The sequence below is a fragment of the Peromyscus maniculatus genome, chromosome 2 (genome assembly GCF_049852395.1).
Source record: "Peromyscus maniculatus bairdii isolate BWxNUB_F1_BW_parent chromosome 2, HU_Pman_BW_mat_3.1, whole genome shotgun sequence".
NCBI lineage: Eukaryota > Metazoa > Chordata > Mammalia > Rodentia > Cricetidae > Peromyscus > Peromyscus maniculatus.
Window position 1 is genome coordinate 50,252,194 of NC_134853.1, and position 18,740 is coordinate 50,270,933.

Sequence of the window (18,740 nt, forward strand, 5' to 3'; positions counted from 1 at the left end):
ATTTTAGTTATTTTAAGTTGATATTCTCCTTTGTTTCTTTACCAATCCTATCTCTAGAGGTTTCTTATCCCAGAGTTGGAGCTTTGTGGAGTTACCTCCTTCCTGGTACTTCTTTTTCTGTTCTCATTGCCTGTATTCATTCTCCATGCATGATTCAGAGTAGCAGTTTTTATATAACCAGGTCATTTTGTTCCTGTGATTATATACTTCCAGTGACTCTACGACATGTTTAATATAAAATCCAGATTCCTTGTCAAGACAAGTAAAGTCTGAAATGAGATACAAGCCTTCAAGCCCAGCCTGTCTCTGTCTTAAGTCTTGTAATACCACACTGACTGTTAGTTTAGGAACTTCTCACTTGTTTTCTCTGCCTTTCCTGCTTTTCTTCCAGGTTTTCTATTCTTTGGCTCTTTTAGTCATTTAGCTCAAATGTCTCCCTGTAAAAGGCTTTTGAATCCTTGACACTCAGTCAAAGTATGATGACTAACCTTTGCTACTGAGAGAATGAAAAAAAAAAAAGAAAGAAATAATAAAAAAAGGACATGACTGCTCCTAGGTATGGTAGAGGAGAAAGTTTATTGTAGATGAAAGGGAGAGCACAGCCAGAGGCAGGAACATCTGGGAGAGTTCAGAGTGAGCATGTCCAGACTGAGCTGGGCCATGTGAGTGGATGGGGGAGGGGAGGAGGGAGAGGAACCGAGGGAAAACTTAGATCAAGAGCCTGGCCAAGACTGGCATAGCCAAATTGGCTGAGATATATAGGGGCCAGAGGAGCTGGGAGGAGGGAAGCCCAACCCAGCCCAGTATCTTGGCTGGCGAGTTTAGGGTAGAGGGCAGAATATGCCAGCCATACCTTGAAATAGGTAGGGTCCGAGGGATGCTGGGAGAACCTGGCAGCCAGCTTCTGCTATGATATGTTAATGGGTACCTCAGCCTTTTGTCCTCAGTTTGAGAGGTAACAGTGACTGCCACATGTCCTTGCTTTGTTCATGTTTTTCACAGCAATTAAAATTGTGTGAATTCACTTAATCTGTTTGAGTGTCTAGTTTTCTTTTCCTCCCTCAAACGGTAGGCTCTGTTAGTACAGGTACTCTGATTATTACTGTAGTTGTCTTGCCTTAAAACATGCCTTGCATGTGCTGTACTAAATACAGTTGTTGAATGACTGAAATTCAGGTGTCATTTTTAAAAACAAAAGTATCTGGCTATTTCATCATAGAAGATTAACTTATTTACCATTTCTCCCTTATCTTCTAAAAGATTTTAAAAAAATAAACAAGATAATACTCTGCCAATGCTGTGATCTTATTTATTTACTTAGTATAAGGATGAGACAGGGTCTCTCTATACAGTCCTAGCTGTCGTGGAACTCTCACTATGCTGACTAGGCTGGTCTTGAGCGCACAGAGATCTGTCTGTAATCTTATTTTTAAATATTGTTACTATATTTATTTATGTGTGGGTTTGTATAATGTGAATAGACACACATGCGCCATGACCTGTGTATAGAAGTCAGAGGATGACTCGCTGGAGTCAGTTCTCCCCTTCTGCTGTGTGGGTCCTGGGGATCAAACTTAAATTGTCAGGATTGGCAGCAAGTGTCCTTACCTTCTGAGCCATTTTTCAATCCTCTAATAATTTCCCTCCCTCCCTCTTTGTACTAGGCCCTCCTGAAAGTTAGACAATGTTCTACAACTCTGTAACTTCCCAGCACCAATCCTGTGGGTTTTTTTTTTTTTTTTTTAAATAACAAATATAATCCTGTGAAAGAATTTGGTTAAATTCTTAAGTATGACCAAGCTTTCTGAATTTTTTGTGCATTTTAATTATTAAATTATTTCATACTCTTAGTTAGATTTCTTTTTTGTTCTTTGGGTTTCTAACATCAGTTTTCAAACATCTACTCTATGTTTCAAGTAACTGAATTACAGAGTTTCCATTATATGAAGATGCTAATAAGTTTTGTTTCCTTTATGTCAGGTCAGACCTTGTATTTTGAAGATTGAGAATGACCAAGATTTGGTGATACATACTCATACTCTTTTTAGTGCTTGGTTTTTCAGCACATAATCAAGTGATACATTATTCGAGCCATTTACTACTTTATGACTTCAGGTTTTTTATTTCTTTTTTTAGGATAGTATACTAGAAGAACAGTTACGAATGTATCTTCACTGTTGTTTGACACTGTGTGATTTCTGGGAGCCAAACATTTCAATTGTCACCATTCTATGGGAATATTATAGTAAGAACCTGGTAAGTAAGTAGAATATGGATTTGCTCTAGAAATTTGAAATTTGCTTATGATATTTGAGGGGCATTTTATAATTTAATTATGAGAACTATGAAGTTTTTTAAATACTAATTTTTATTTGGAATAGGATGTGGCTTGCAAGTGGTTTCATTTTTTACAAACATTGTCTGTAGAGATCTGGCATATAGAGTTAGTACTTAGTGTTCCTTTTCTCTTGAATGGTAAGCAGAGTAACCAAAAGTATGGGATTATACAAATTACAAATCTTCATTTACAAATTAAAAATAATTTTTAAACTTAAGCATGATTTATTTTTATTCTATATGTATGAGTATTTTGCCTGCATGTATGTTTGTGCACTGTGTATGTGCAATGTCTTCAGAGGCCTGAAGAAGGCATCAGATACCCTGGAACTGGAGTTACAGGTGGTTGTGAGTCACCATGTTGGTGCTGGAATTGAACTTGGGTCCTTTGGAAGAGTAACCAATACGCTTGACCACTGGGCCATCTCTCCAGCTCCCCTCATTTATTACTATTTTGTAATGCTTGTACTTTAACACAATTAATGGGCACGCTTGGCGGTGGTGGCGCATGCCTTTAATCCCAGCACTCAGGATCTCTGTGAGTTCAAGGCCAGCTTGGAATACAGAGTGAGTTCCAGGAAAGGATCCAAAGCTACACAGAGAAAACCTTTCTCTTAAAAAAAAAAAAAAAAAAAAAAAAAAATTAATAGGCACTGTTGTCCACAACAAGAAACAATCTTAGTATCCAGGTAGCTTTTAAGCAAGTTGGTAGGTATGTACAGTATATACACACTGGAAAGGAAAAAGTTAAAGTACCATGTATCATAGAGGAAGGAGCTGTTAGTCCCTCTGTGAACCTAGAAGGTTGTGTCTTTTAACTTGACCTTGGGGTCTTTCTAGTCCTGAAAGGGTCTGGGCTGAAGGTGCAATGTAAAGAGATGCATGGAGATCTGGGAGAGCACTGTCCATTCCTGTTGTGGTGCCTCTGGAAGGACTAGATGACTGTGGAGAGATTGTACGTGAGTCTGGATAGACTGGTAATCTGAAGGGCTGAAGATGATGTACAATTCTGATTTATTCAAGAAATACTGGAAAGCTACACTATGATATTGAATAGTGTTTGACAATGTTGTTTATGTAAACAGATGGGCTATGGATGAATTAGTAATAGTAGTAGTGTACCCAAATAATGTGGCTGAGAACTAAAAGAGAAACTGGATTTAGAAAGCAGGGGAAGAGTTGAGAAAATAAATTCAAAGAAGTTTAAAGACCTTAGTTACTTTTGTGAGCTTAGAAGAGGGTGCTTGGGATGTTTGAGCTTTCAGATAAATAGATAACTTATTTCTCAGGATAGAAAATGGTAATGGAAGGTATTCCAGCAAATACAAAATTTTTATTTGTACATATAGCTTATTAAATGAGAAAATTTTGTGTGAAATACATGGGCTGGTTGGAAAAACAACAGCTTTTTTTTTTTTTTTTTTAATGTGTCTAACATGAGTCAGGAGTATCATGTCATAGAAGTCTTGGGAAATATTAAGTTAGCAGAGTGTCATAATCCAATTTGAAGTATCTCCATTGCCCAGAGAATGGAAATTCCATCATAACAAAAGAGTAACATGAAAGCATGGAGTAACCTCACTTCTAATAATCTGGTTTATTAAGAAGTGATACAATTATAATATCACCATTTTGTTTGTTTAAGGAAATAAGGCATCTAGACAATAAACGTTGGTGTTTTTTAAAATCAATAAGGGAGAAGCTGTTGGGAATCACTAATGTAGATAGGTTGGCCAACAATCTGACCAATCTTCACATTACAGGAAGTGTGTGTCTCTTTATGAAATGCAATAGGAGTTACTCAGTACTGCCAATAGTAAATTCCAGCCAAAACCTTTAATGTGGTCAAGCTGTAGAAGGAACACAGATGTACTGAAATTATAGGTATCAAAGAATGTTAAATGAAGAGGTGAGAACAAATAGGATACACTGTATATGTGTCTGAAATTGTCAAAGAACAAAATCAATGAAATAAAACTACAACAACAAAAAATTGGTAAGTGACCATAAAGGGATACAGAAACTAGAAACTGTACAACTAATGACCTGATATAAAGAAAGGAATGGTATATATGCTTGGTTGACATTTGTACATGCATATTTATTGTAGCACTATTTACAATAGCCAAGTTAGGTAATCAGCCAGAATGTCTGTAAGAAGGTGAATGGACTTTTGTGGCCATTGCTAGAGTGGCAGCTGCCAAATGAAGTTCATTCTCTTTGTGATCCGACCAAAACAAGTACTGTAAAAGCATTCCAGTGCCACTCTTCACATTTAGGAAACGATTATGTCTTTCCCATTCTGCAAAGACCTGAGACAGAAGTACAGTGTTTGGTCTGTGTCTCTCCAAAATGCTGATGAAATTCAGGTCTTGAAGGACACTGTAAAGATAAGTATATTGGCAAAGTAGTCTACTTTACAGGGGGAGCTATGTCATCTTCATTGGACTGATACACAGGTGGATACTAATCGCATGGCTGTCTGTATGACCATTTGCATCAGCAAAGTGCTCACTAGGAAAAGACATTTAAAAAGTCCGTGAATAGAAAATGAAATAAAACAAAGTAGGGAGGAAAAGGGCAAGTATAGGAAATAAACCATTAAGAAGATGCAGGAGTAATCATATATATAGCTTTTATGAAAAATAGCTTATATGAAAGAAACTGGATAAAGGAATTTGATGTGTATATACACAGTGGAGTTTGTTTAGCCATAAGGAATAAGAACATTTTGTGTATTTGGAGGAAATGGATAGAACCTGGCATCATCATGTTAAGTAAAATAAGCCAGCCTTAGACAAATGTCTCATGTGTTCTATCATACATGGAATCTAAATTTATCAGAAAAAGGCATCAAAGTAAATGGGATGACCAAGTGACTAGTCATAGAAGAAAGAGGGCAATAAGGGGAATTGTATAGGATCAAACACATGTATGGTGGTTAAGATGAGAAATACCTTCCATATTCTCAGGCATGTGAATATTAGTTTCCCAGTTGACGGCTGTTTGTGTAGGTTTAGGAGGGATACCTTGCTGGAGGAAGTTTGTCACTAGGGACAAGCTTTGAGATTTTAAAGACAGGGGCCATTCCCAGTTCTCGTTCTCTGATTCCTGTTTGTGGTTCCAGCTGTTAGTGCTCAGTGTTATTCCAGCCACCATGCTTGCTTGCTGTCACACTTCTCTGCCATGGTAGGTGCTTATTCCTCTAGAGCAGTGGTTCTCAACCTTCCTAATGCTAGGACCCTTCTGCTATAGTTCCTCATGGTGTGGTGACCCCCAAGCATAAAATTATCTTTGTTGCTACTTCATAACTGTAATTTTGCTACTGTTATGAGTTGTAATGTAAATATTTCCATTTTCCTAAGGCCTTAGGCAACTCTTCTGATAGGGTCTTTGGACCCCCACCACCAAAAGGGGTTGCTACCCGCAGGTTGAGAACCACTGCTCTAGAACAATAAGGCAAATAAATCCTTCTACAAATTGCCTTGATTTTGGTGTTTTATCATAGCGATAGAAAAATAACTAATACAACATGCTGTACATATATGAAAATGTCATAATGAAATCCATTGTCTTGTATAATGAATATATATTAAGTGTTCTTTATCCAAAAAATTAAATGGCATAACAAAAACATTGGGAAACATGGAATAAATAGGTTTTAAGGATCATTCATAGCATATTTGGATAGACCAACTGCTAAAAGCACATTTGGGGAAAAATACAAAATTTGAAGACCTTCATGGTTTCTGTTTTTGTGTATTTTTTTTAAATTCTGGGATATATATGATAATTACAATCTAATAAAAATATAATTACAATAGATCAAACTTTTTAAAGCTATTAGTATTTGCAGCTTTCACTTTATTTACTAGGAAACATCTATAACAGCTATGTTGTGCTTTTTTTTTTTTTAATTTTTATTTAGAATAGCTCCTTCAGTATTTCTTGGCTTCCTTTGAAAGGACTTACTAATATGATCAAGTCACCCTTGTCAATGCTTACAATGGTGAAGACCTGCTGTTGTGATAAACAAGACCCTGACCTGTATAAATCCAGCAGCAGTTACATCATTTTTCTTTGCATTTTGGCAAAAGTTATTAAGAAAGCAATGAAGAACAGTGGCCCTCATCCTTGGAAACAAGTTAAAGGGAGGTATGTGTTGTATAGTATCTTTCTATGTCATAAGTGTTCACCAGTACATTTGGAAGTTTTGCTATTTATATTTTTAAGTTGTAGTTAGAGTCTTTGTACATTTAAAATGTATTCTGTAACCTAGGATGCCAAAATTTTTTGTCTTGCCAGTTTGCTATAATGAGGAACAAACTTAATATCCATAAATTAGAGGATTTCAGTTTCTTACTGATCTAATCAGTGCTGAAAATTAGAATTCTAGCAACAATTTTGGCCACAATTAATTGTGATGTTATATAATCCTTTGCTTAGTTTATTAAAAGTGGTAGAATTTTTGTAATCTTTCAAAATCTTTTCATGGTACATTGGTAGCTGATAGGTTCTTTGTTAAATTTTTGTGTTCTTTGAACCCAGCAGTTTCAGTGCTGCTTCCTTAAATGAGAATTGACCAGAAGCTAGAAGAATCACTCTATAATGTTCTCATTGGGGATCTGCCACTTTCCATTCCAGTTTGGTTGTGTGTGTGTGTGTGTGTCTGTGAGTTTTCTTTTTTTCTTTCTTTTTTTTTTTTTTTTTTGAGACAGGGTTTCTCTGTGTAGCTTTGTGCCTTTCCTGGAACTCACTCTGTAGTCCAGGCTGGCCTCGAACTCACAGAGATCTGCCTGGCTCTGCCTCCCGAGTGCTGGGACTAAAGGCGTGCGCCACCACCGCCCGGCGTGAGTTTTCTTTGTTTAATGGATATAATCTATTTGTTTTTCATTTTCAATTTCCATGACTACATAGAAACCCCTTTTTAAAGCCTTTCTTCTCATATAGAAAGCACCATCTGGTACTTCCTCATCTTGTTTGGTAATAAGTTTGGGGGAGAAAATATTTATCTTTATGATAAAACGTTTTCAAAAATTGTTTAATGAGCTGAATGTGGTAGTGTACCCTTCCAGCACTTGGGAGGTGGAGAGGTAGGAGAATTGTTAGCTCAAGGTCATCCTTAGATACATCGAGTTCAGGACCAGCAAGACTTCTCAAACTTATATATTTCTATGAAAGTCTTAATACTCATAACTCCATTAATTAGGAATTATTGTAATTCACTTGGTAACATTAATAGGCTAGTTCTATGTATTAATCACTATAGTGGGGATAGTAGGGGAAAAGGTTTTTACTTTGTGGAGCACATTAGCTCTTATGTAGTTACATTGTAAATGAACACTCAATCTCTGTGTGCTTTAATTATCTTATGTCCTTAACAACCAAGTAGAGAAACTACAAAACTTTAGCAATCCATGAGTAGGAAGTCAGGATGAATTACTTTCTAATTCTAAGCCCCTGAGTGTTGAGGGAAATGTATATAAGCTATTAGGTTATATTAAGTAGCTTTGGTAAAAGATTACATTTCTTAATGGCTGGCTTAGATATTTGAGCACTCATAATTTTTTTTAACGTGGGTAAAAATAACCCACCTCCTTGAATTTTCCTAAGGTACAAAATAAAACCCACTTTTTCTGAAGGGTGGAGGGAAAATACTTAAGAAAAGTTCTGAAATATTGTTCTGTTAAAATTTCTGTAAGAGCGTATGGAAGTGTATTTAAAAGAGTGTGTATCTTAGATTTCTGTTGCTGTGACAAGTGCCTGAGGGAATTGTTTTTTAAATAGGAAAGGTTTGTTTTGGCTCTTGGTTTTAGAGTTTCAGTCCATGATCCATTAACTCTGTTGCTTTGGTCGAGACAACACATCCTACTGAGATTACATGGCAGAGCCCAAACCATTTACTTTGTTGTCAGGGAACAGAGATTAAAGAGTGACAAGAGGCTGGTGTCTCAGTCAGTGCCCCAATTCCTCTTAGCTTCTCTCCTTAAGATGCAACTACCTTAGTGCACTTTACTACTGAACAAACTCAGACCTTTGTGGACATTTTGAAATCCAAGCTACATATATAGCATACATATATTCTGTCTTATTTGCCAGGAAGTAAGGAAATGATGGAAATCAAACAGAAAAGCTATGTATCATAGGAAAAGAGCATTTCTACTGTTTTTGGGAAAAGCTGAATCTATGATAGTTTGCTCTGTCAGTGGGCAGCGAGAAGTAGAAACAGTGACAGGGCAACATCAAGGTGAAGAGGCTCAATGGATAAAGGATAGGAGTTAGACTCTCTGGCATCTGTTGAATACTGGGTAGATGCAGAGGCTGACACAGTCTTAGCCCTTGAGAGGTAGTACATACAGTGGATCCTGGGGCGAGCTGGCTAGCTAGACTAGCAGAAAATATAAACTTTTCAATGAGAGGCACTGTCTCAAAGTGGGGTCCAATTGAGGAAAGCACCTGATGCTTACCTCAGGCCTCCATTTGTATGTGAGAACAAGCAACTGTATACACGTGTGCCCATATGCATGAGCACATGCATGCACCACACACATAAAGTTAGGTGTAACTTATAATAATACTGTGCTATGAATATTGGAGGAAAGTATTTTTAAATGGTAGGTTCTAGTTAGTGAAATAATCATACTAATTTTCATGTTTTATAGAATATATTCTAAATTTCATCAAAAAAGGATGGAAGAACTAACTGAAGTTGGCCTCCAGAATTTTTTCAACCTTTTCCTACTGTTAGCAGCTGTTGCAGAGATAGAAGATGTAGCAAGCCATGTTTTAGAGCTCCTTCGTTTCCTCAGGCCTGCCTCCACAGCATCTCATAGAGCCCTTGTTTGGAAGGGTCAGATGGCATTCCTCCTGATGTATGCACAGAAAAATCTGGACATCGGTGTTTGGGCTGAGAAATTGTCATGTGAGTTTCAAGAGAAAGCTAAGGAATTCTTGGTATCTAAGAATGATGAAATGGTGCAGAGACATACTCTATGGACTCTTCTTTCCATCTATATTGATGGCGTTCAAGAAGTATTTGAGACCAGCTGTTGCTTATATCCTTCTTATGAGCATCTTCTCAATGATGGATTTAGCATGTTACTGCGAGCCTGTCGGGAATGTGAACTTAGGACAGTGCTGAGCTTTCTGCAAGCTGTTCTGGCCAGAATCAGGTATGTTTTCTAACAGAGTGCTGATAAGCTTCACATACCTACATGCAAGTGTAGATGAAAAAACTTATTTTTCTACTACATTGCCATAAATCATTAGTTTTCAAACAGTAGTTCTTTTCAAGAAAGCTTTTATGAGACACATGCAATGAAAGGGAACTGAGAGCAGCCCTGGTGTGATTCTAAAGCCTTACATTTAGACCTCCCTTCCGTATCGCCTCTCTGAAAAGTTTTTCATTACCAAAAGAGGTGTGCTAGTCTGAGCAAGACCTTGAGTGATTTTTATAGAAGCCTGTGGAATTTTGGTCCCATAGAGAGGCTTGTGCTATAGTGTACTATTTAATTTAATATTTATTATTATTATTATTGAGAGAGAGTGGATGAGGAAGCATGCACATTCTGTGGCATATATATGGGAGGTCAGCAGTCCTTCCACTAGAGAATCTGGGGATCAAATTCAGATTATTGGGTTTGCACAGTAAAGACTTTTACCTCCTAGCCATCTCTCTACCTCCCACATTGTACTTTTTTTTTAAACAATGTCTTTAAGTTGTAGCTGAAAGAATTATTTGTAGTCTCAAAACTGCCTCAAATATTTCCTTCTGAGTGCATATTCTGAAATTAACATGTTGTTTTTCAATAGAAATAACTTACACAAGGCTTATGTTTCTAGGTCCATGCAAATTGCCCAGATATATTAATTTACAGATATACTCAGAACACAACTTAATGATGGATACAAACTAAAGTTTTAATATTTATTGCATTTATATCATTTTGTAAGTTTTACTTTTAGAGTATGCGGGGGGGGGGTTGTTGTTGTTGTATGTGTCTTTTTTTTTTTTGTTTGTTTGTTTTATTTTTGGTTTTTCAAGACAGTATTTCTCTGTGTATCTCTGGCTGTCCTGGAACTTGCTCTGTAGACCAGGCTGGCCTCAAACTCAGAGATACGCTTGCCTCTGTCTCCCAAGTGCTGCGATTAAAGGCGTGAGCCACCACGCTCAGCTGAGCATGTGTTCTCAATAAGTTAAATTTATCACTGTGTGGTCACTGTTGCTGAAAAGTTGGCTAGCACTTGTATGTAGAAATATGGTTTTAGGGGCTAGAGAGATGGCTTAGTTGAGAGCACTACTTTTGCAGAGGACTAGAGACAATTGTAAGCACAGCTCCAGGGGCTCTTATACCCTCTTCTGGACATCTCTGGCACCTGCACTCACATGTGCACATATCCCCAAACAAATAAATAGAAATTCACCTAATTAATATGTATAATTTTATTTGAGGTCGTATTTGCAGATAGTGTAGAAACTGCCTTCTTCCTAATATTACTCTTAGAAGGTCAGTTTAAAAAAATTCAAACATGCAGCTGGGCAGTGGTGGTGCACGCCTTTAATCCCAGCACTCGGCAGGCAGAGGCAGGTGGATCTCTGTGAGTTCGAGGCCAGCCTGGGCTACCAAGTGAGTTCTAGGAAAGGCGCAAAGCTACACAGAGAAACCCTGTCTCGCAAAACAAAACAAAACAAAACAAAAACAAAAACAAAAAAAAATTCAAACATGCAATACCAGTTTGTAGCTTCCTTGATTTTCTTTATCCTGATTTATCTAAGTTTTTAATTGCCACTAGTTTTTATATGTTTGTGCCTAACCAGAGGTTTTCATCAGTAGTTATTTCCTCACCTCAGTTAAGAATATTCAAGCAAGAATGTTAAAATATTTTCAGATACTTTGATGTGTGGATAGACAGATAAGTAAATTAATAACCATTTTCATAATAAAAACCTTTAATTATGGATCTTTGCATAAAAATGTTTTTGGGGTCGCAGAATATATTAAATAGATTTTGTTTTATCTTGCAAAGAATAATTTCATTTTATTTATTCATTTTTTTAATAAATAGTGAGTGGCATTTCCCTGTGCTTTCTAGCTTGACTGGAAAATTCTTTCTCATTCTAGTTTTAGTTTGTCTAAATATGCTTGTCTAATGTAAAAAACAAACAAACAAACAAGAGGAGGAGACTATTCTGAACTGTATTGGTAATTGGGAACTGCTGTCCTTGTAAGATTTAAAAACATAGGAGTAAGAAGGAAGGGAAGAGTTGTGCAGCATCTTGAAGAAGCAGTCAAAAAAAGAAGTAGCATAATCAATTTATTTTTCTGCTTTTTTGTTTGAGATGACTAAGTACCTTTTAATCCTAAATAATTTTATTTTGAATAGATTTGAGGGAGGTATTTTGAGAGATTAAGACAGAGTCTAGGCTGGAATGACCTCAAACTTATTATGTAACTGAGGCTGGCCTGGATCATCATTTTATTCCTCTAACTCGGAAATTTCCAAGTGCCGGGATGACAGGTGTGTGCCGCTGTGCCTGGCTTTACATAGTTTTTAAGCAAAGGTTCGTAACCTGTAAATACTCTTACCCTAGCAATTTTACTTGTGTTGTAGAAATTATCTTTACATTGTGAACAGGTTGTGGTAAAATGTGTTAAGTCTCCTTTACTCTAGTTAAGTGGTTCTCAACTAGGAATGAGTTTGTCCTTCAGGGGATATTTGGTAATGTCTGCAAACATTTTTAGTTATCACAGCTAGGAAGTTCCACTCACATTTAGTGGGTAGAGGCCGCCATGCTACTAAAGTTCTAGCAGTTCACCAAGAAAATCCCACAGCAGAGCTCAGCAGTACTGAGGCTGCGGAGCACTGCTCTAGTTCTGATTCCTCAGGACGTTTCAGGGGGTTTCTGCTAGTTACACATTTGAAGCATTTATGATCTTTGTTTAAAAACTTCCTTTTTTCTCTTTGAATAGTACTTTCTGGGCAACTTTTAATGTTGGTGTGTGGAGACCTACCTAATTCTTTTTAAAGACTACTTAGTGTTTCATTATAGAGATGTAGCATGCTTTATTTGTCTGTCCCTATGATGAAATTTATATTTACCATGCTGTGTTATTATCATAGCACTTTTTATTCAACCTTTTTATATATGCATGTATCTGTGTACTTGAAGAAGTGTATTTGCAAATTAACTTCCAAGACTGAGTTGCTATGTGAGTGTTTTATATGTGAATGGATATTACTGAGTTTTCTTCATTTTCATATTTATATCACTGTAGAAAATTGCATAGAAAATGTTTCTAAGATAGAAATAAAACTCTGAATTTAGAGGAAACACAAAAGAAGGGAAACAAAGCTTACTTTGAAGTTTGGAGAGACTTCAAAAATGAAATTTGCAGAAAGCTAAAAATTTTTTAAAAGATTTTTCTTTTCTCTACTTGATAGTTATCCATTAACATTTGTTTAAATCTCCTTACTGAAATTTTTCTTGGTAATTCTGTAAAAGTACATTGGGTAGGCTGGAGAGATTTCTTAGCAGTTAAGAGTACTTGTTGCCTTGGAGAGGACCTGGATTCGATTTCCAGCATCCACATGTTGGCTCACAACCATCTGTAACTACAGTCCAAGTGATCAGATGCTCTCTTCTGACATACATGGTACACAGACATATATGCAGGCAAAATACTCATACAAATAAGCCATAAAATCATAAAGTAATAGGAATACAAAATAATTCCTGTATCTTTTAAAGATTTCCAATTTACAAACACTATCTTCTTTATTAACTCTTCCATTTCTATTTATAGATAAAAATGGGATTACAGACATGTTTATCCTATTAAATTTCAGAATGAAGACTGGTTTCTTGCACTGCACTAGCTGTCTTCTTATGCTGTATTCCCATACTCACACAGCCAAACTAATGGCATCACTTGTGTATTGTTTAGCAATGGAAAGTACTTTCATAAGGAAAATCTGTATATTGTATGCAAACCTGAAATTACCATTGTGTGTATACATCTTATTTATTTTTTTGGCTACTGAATAAAGAATAGCTGCTTATTGGAGACATTCGATTCTCTTGTTTTAATAATTTTGCAGTTTATGAATCAGTAAAGTGAAGCATGGAGACATGTAAAGTTTAACAAAACATTTGTCTGACTTATTGGGGGTCACATCAAAAACCTCAATTTCATTTTTGTGACCAAAAAAAAAATTCTGTTCTTTAAAATTGAAATGAGTAAATTATTTTAGCATTAAAGCCAAACTATTTTAAAAGTTATAAAAATACTACTTTAAAAGTACCTTATTAGCCGGGCGGTGGTGGCGCACGCCTTTAATCCCAGCACTCGGGAGGCAGAGGCAGGCGGATCTCTGTGAGTTCGAGGCCAGCCTGGGCTATCAAGTGAGTCCCAGGAAAGGCGCAAAGCTACACAGAGAAACCCTGTCTCAAAAAACCAAAAAAAAAAAAAAAAAAAAAGTACCTTATTAATGTGATAAACCCACAAGAGTCTGGTTAAGGAGTGTTAGGGAAATTTATTAGGGTAAATTGAGGAAATATACTCAACAAATACAGAACAGGACCCTGTGACCTTCTCCCTTACCTTTTAAGAGGTCACCTACAAAGGCAAGAAGCACCACCTCCTTCAGGCCTTGCCCAAGGTCATGGGCAGAGCTGTTAATGTCTTTTAACTGGGAGTACTGTTGTGCAACCCAGAGAAGACTGTAAGGGATGCAGGGAAAAAGCAAACCCAAACACAGTATGGATTATAGATGAGGTGAAGCAGAGTTACATTGATGATAGTAATTGTTCTTCACTGGTTCTGGATTGAGTTGTAGGTTTGCTGTACTCTGGAGCAAGGTGTGTGCCTGTCTGTATGTGTGTGCATATGTATGCTGTTTACTTTTTAGACCAGCCTATGAAAAAGACATAGATGTCTTCATTGGTAACAATTAATTTCTCATAAACATTTTTTTTTTACTTTTTTTTGTAAAATTCCTTTTTAAAAAGAATATGTGTATGTACACATGAACACACATTTAACAGAGGCCTGAGCTGGAGCTAACAGGCAGTTGTGAGCTTGGACCCTCTGGGAAGCACTCTTAACCACTGTCTTAGAACTGTAACTGAAAACAAATGCCATAAAGAACTTAAAAATCATATAAAACTCATGTCAGAAATGGAAGAGCTTTGAAAGGAGTCTGAGGTTAGTGGGTGAACAGGGTGGCCATACTGCTGTTACACTGTAGGTCTGTTAATTTGTACATTTCTAAATCCTGGATAGTAATTTGTGCACATCTGCAATTAAACTAATCACAGCATATATAAAAGACTGTGACGTGGATATTTTCATTTTAACACTTTCAAGATCAATATTGGCAGTGTAGACAAGCATTTTCTTTGGAATATTTGGTGTAAGTTCCCCAAATCATGTGTAATTGTTTACTTTAAAAAAAGAAAGGACAGGGCATGTTTTTTAAAAGTCCTTTGGTTATCTGAACATGTTCCTGATTTGTTCCTGATTTCTTAATACAAAGTTTATAATTTTGTTGAAGAACATTTTGTAGCCGTACTTGAATTACTCTGTCTACTAAAAATACTATAGAAAAGCTCAGAACATTTTGGATAGTTTTTAAAAATTAGAGAATAGGCACCTGCTCTTCCTGCTTTAGAGCTGAGAACAAACCTAAATTCTTTGACTTTTGATTTAGGTAAGGAAGATGGATTACATAGATTGATGATATTTATTCTTGGCTGCATCCCTGGCCAAGGGAAAGGATGAAGTACTTTACTTTAACAATCTCCTCTGTTTTCAAATTCAGATGGGAATAAGGTACCAGCCCTTGCATAAATGTGTGTGCAGGGTGTGTGTGTGTGTGTGTGTGTGTGTGTGTGTGTGTGTATGTGTGTTGACTAGGTAACTTTAATAACTATGACAGAAATTATAGAATTAAGATTACTGATTAAAGGGAGAAGCAGCTCCCTCTAGGCTGTTAAGCAATAATAACTTCATATGCCACTTTCTGCTAACTGAAGCTGATGGCTCACCAGAGCAATCTTTATTGCTGATTAAGTAGCATTGCAAAAATACTGACTTGGTTATGTTAACTAAATGCCTCCGTTTAACTCTAAAAGTCAAATAGTTCCATCGGTCATCTTAGTATTTTACATTTCCTTTATGATCACATTTCTAGTTTTCTCTTGCTGTTATTTGAGGTTAATATAAAAATGGCAGCCTTTCATTTGTGAGTAGGTATAGCTGAAAGCTTTTCTTTAATTATATCCATTCGGCCTGCTATAGTTAAGGGTCTGCCAGCATTTCCATTATAAACCTCTATTTTCAGGTTTTTATAACATAGCTATGAAAATTAGCTCTGGGCAAAAACTTGACACATAACGCCTCATGGGATTGTTCCTCCTCCCCATCCCCCTTTTTCATTTTTACTGATGTAAGGGTGAGTGGTTTCAAAATGCCTTTTGGCACCTACAAATATCATTTTGAGTTAAAAAAGAAACAATAAATTTTTAGGCTTTGTACTTGTTTGTTCTAACACTTAAGGGAAGTTGTGGACTTAACGAATTTAAGCCAAATGGATATTGATCAGCTGACATCCTATTTTGTATTAAACAAGAGCCTAGTTTCAAAGTGTAAAGGTATTAGAGAGTTTGCCTACAATGCTAAATGTTGAGACTAAAGTATATAGCTCAAAAGAGGTGATTACAGTTTTTGTTATATGGTTTGTGTATAACTCCCTAGAAGATTAAGCCTTTTTTCCCTGGCCTGAAAATACATTTTGAAAATAGACTTACTTTTAAGTCCCCCTTTCCCCACTTCTCCCCATGAGGTTAGAGGTCATCTGTTTGTTGTTTAACTGTCTTGGTATTAGAGGAGGAAGGGGTGTGTGTGTGTGTGTGTGTCACCCACACATGCGAATTCAGATATATACTTGTTATTTTTCCATGCTTAATACTTTTACTGGTGTGATAACATTTATTATAAGCAAAAGTTTTCTTTTTCTTTGCTTTGAGCAGAAAACTGGCGCTGCCTGATTCAGAAAGTTGGTAGCACAAGAGGAGGTACTCTCCTGAGGGTCTGCTATGCCGTATACTGTGCATGCTATTTCAGGGGAAGTAGGATGAACACTCTGGATAGTGTGCAGGCTTCTTATCATTTATTGCATGTTCTATTCCTGAGGATGGACTGCAGCTGTAATTACTGAAAAATAGTTTACTGCAAGTAAATCTGCTTAGGTAGAACTTTTAAAATAAACTAAGTCATTTTTTGTTTGCTTATATTCCAATTGGCCCAAATGCCTCTATGTAAATTTAAGGGTAGTATTGTAATAATTTGGGGGAGGGCACAGAAGAATGTTCCACAGGGAAATATATTGCCAGTCTGTGAGAAATTAAGTCAAGATATGTAGCTTACTCAAGTGAGCCATCTGCCTGGCAGCTTTGGTTGCTTCAGAAGTGGCACAGGTATCTCAGAGGGAATGTAATATAAAATTAGTTAGTATTTAGTGAATTTACAAAATATAAACCACATAAATACATTTTTATGTCATTATTTCATACCTCTCGCAGCTGTTATAAATACTATAAATTAGTATTTTGACCATATAGATACTTTATGGTACTAGAATTCTACAGTATATTTGACGTACATGTTTTTTAAATTCATGTAGTAACACAAACTACATTCTATAAGCTTAGCAATATTTGCTTACTTTTTTGTAAATTTTGCTGAAATACATTATTTTTTCATATATAGGTATTAATGTCTGGATCATTTGTTGAATTGTCAATGAGGTTTGCTGTACAGATAATGCATTTTCCTGCATCAGAATAAAAGATTATGTAAGGAAAAAAATGTTATATACCCATATCTTTATTGTCAGAGGTTTATAAATGAAGGATTAAATTATAGTGATATTTTATTTGTACTGAAATGTGATTTTAATTGTATGTTAATAAATAAAGTTTCCCGGGGGTCAGAGCTATATTATAGCCATAGCAAAAGCTGGGCGTTGGTGGTGCACGCCTTTAATCCCAGCACTTGGTAGACAGAGCTAGGTAGATCTCTGTGTGTTCAAGGATGCAGCCAGCATTGGAGAAACACGCCTTTAATCTCAATACCAACCATAGACCTTGAGGTCTGTGACGAGGCAGTCGTGTAGTTGGTTTTACAACCAACGAGAAGGCAGAACAGAAAGTCTATATAAAGACAGACAGGAAGTAGCTCTCTTTCGGGGAGATGTCTCTTGGCTGAAGGGGCTAGCTGCAGCAGGCGGGTAAGGCTCTTAGCTCTGATCTCTTGGCTTTCTTTTTTGCATTGGTTCTGTGTTTCTTATTTAATAAGATGGTTGGTTACATCTACATTAAATAGTTATTTCTTTTGAGTAGATGTATAAAAGTAGAATTGTTGAATCATGCTGCTTAACTTTATGAAAAAATGCAAAAGTATACCATTTCATATTTCTTCCTTCCATATGAATAAGATGTGTCATAACACCAACAGATCACAGTTGCTACATGACTTTTCTATTGTGATCCTGGTGGTTGTTAGGTGCCGTCTCACTGTGATGCTGTCTGCAGTTCTCCGGAAACTAATGATGCTGGACATTTTTTCGTGTGATTATTACTGTTATATCTTTGGATAAATATATGGATTTTGGATTAAAATGACCTTTTGCTCATTTTAAAATATTTTGTTATTGAGTTATATGAGCTGTTTGTATAGTCTACATATAAGACCCATGAAATGTATGATCTACAAATATTTTCTCCTTTGGATTGACTTTCTTGCTGTTGTCCTTTGTAGTATAAAAGCTTATAATTTTGATAAAGACCTGTGTTTTGTTGTTGTAGCTTATATTTTCTATTCTCTTGTTGCCCTTACCTTCTTGAAGGAGTCTGCTTGTATGATTTTAACCTTAGTGATACTCTGGTGGGCATAGAAGGAGAATGAATATATCTCTTGTGGTCTTCAAAGCTATCTACAATCTGGCTTTCCTGACATCCAGTCTTTTTGTGAATCCCCCTTTATTTAATCAGTTGAAACTATTTTTGCATATATTTTTCTATCAAAACTTGTTGAATGTTTAGACCAAAACATGGCCAAGACAATGGAATGAATATGCACTGAACCAGATGACACCATGTGAGAAGCACGCTTTTGAAAGGATTAAATCCAAGAATGTAATTGTTAGAACTGGAAGTCAGGAATAGGCAATGCGTCTCATGAGGGGCATATAGGCAGGACAGCAGAGACAGGAGGAAAATAAGCCATTTAGAGGGATTTGAGGGTAATGGAAAGGTGATTTTACAAATCAGTACATGTGAGCTGTAGATGGGAGTCAGAGAGTCTTATGTATGGAAGGTACCAGTCAGTATTCCAGGCAGG

The 18,740-nt window shown here is 36.4% G+C and overlaps 1 protein-coding gene across 6 annotated transcripts in view; it reads left to right on the forward strand.

Moving 5' to 3' along the window:
- Mms22l (MMS22 like, DNA repair protein) overlaps positions 1-18,740 on the forward strand; it is a 117,402-nt gene that overhangs the window by 34,788 nt on the left and 63,874 nt on the right. For all 6 annotated transcript variants that reach the window (XM_015997925.3, XM_015997927.3, XM_042270936.2 and 3 more), the window contains exons 12-14: positions 2,137-2,256; positions 6,266-6,492; positions 9,000-9,509. In XM_015997925.3, the coding sequence (XP_015853411.1) occupies positions 2,137-2,256; positions 6,266-6,492; positions 9,000-9,509 (857 nt within the window). The remainder of the gene's footprint in view (positions 1-2,136; positions 2,257-6,265; positions 6,493-8,999; positions 9,510-18,740) is intronic.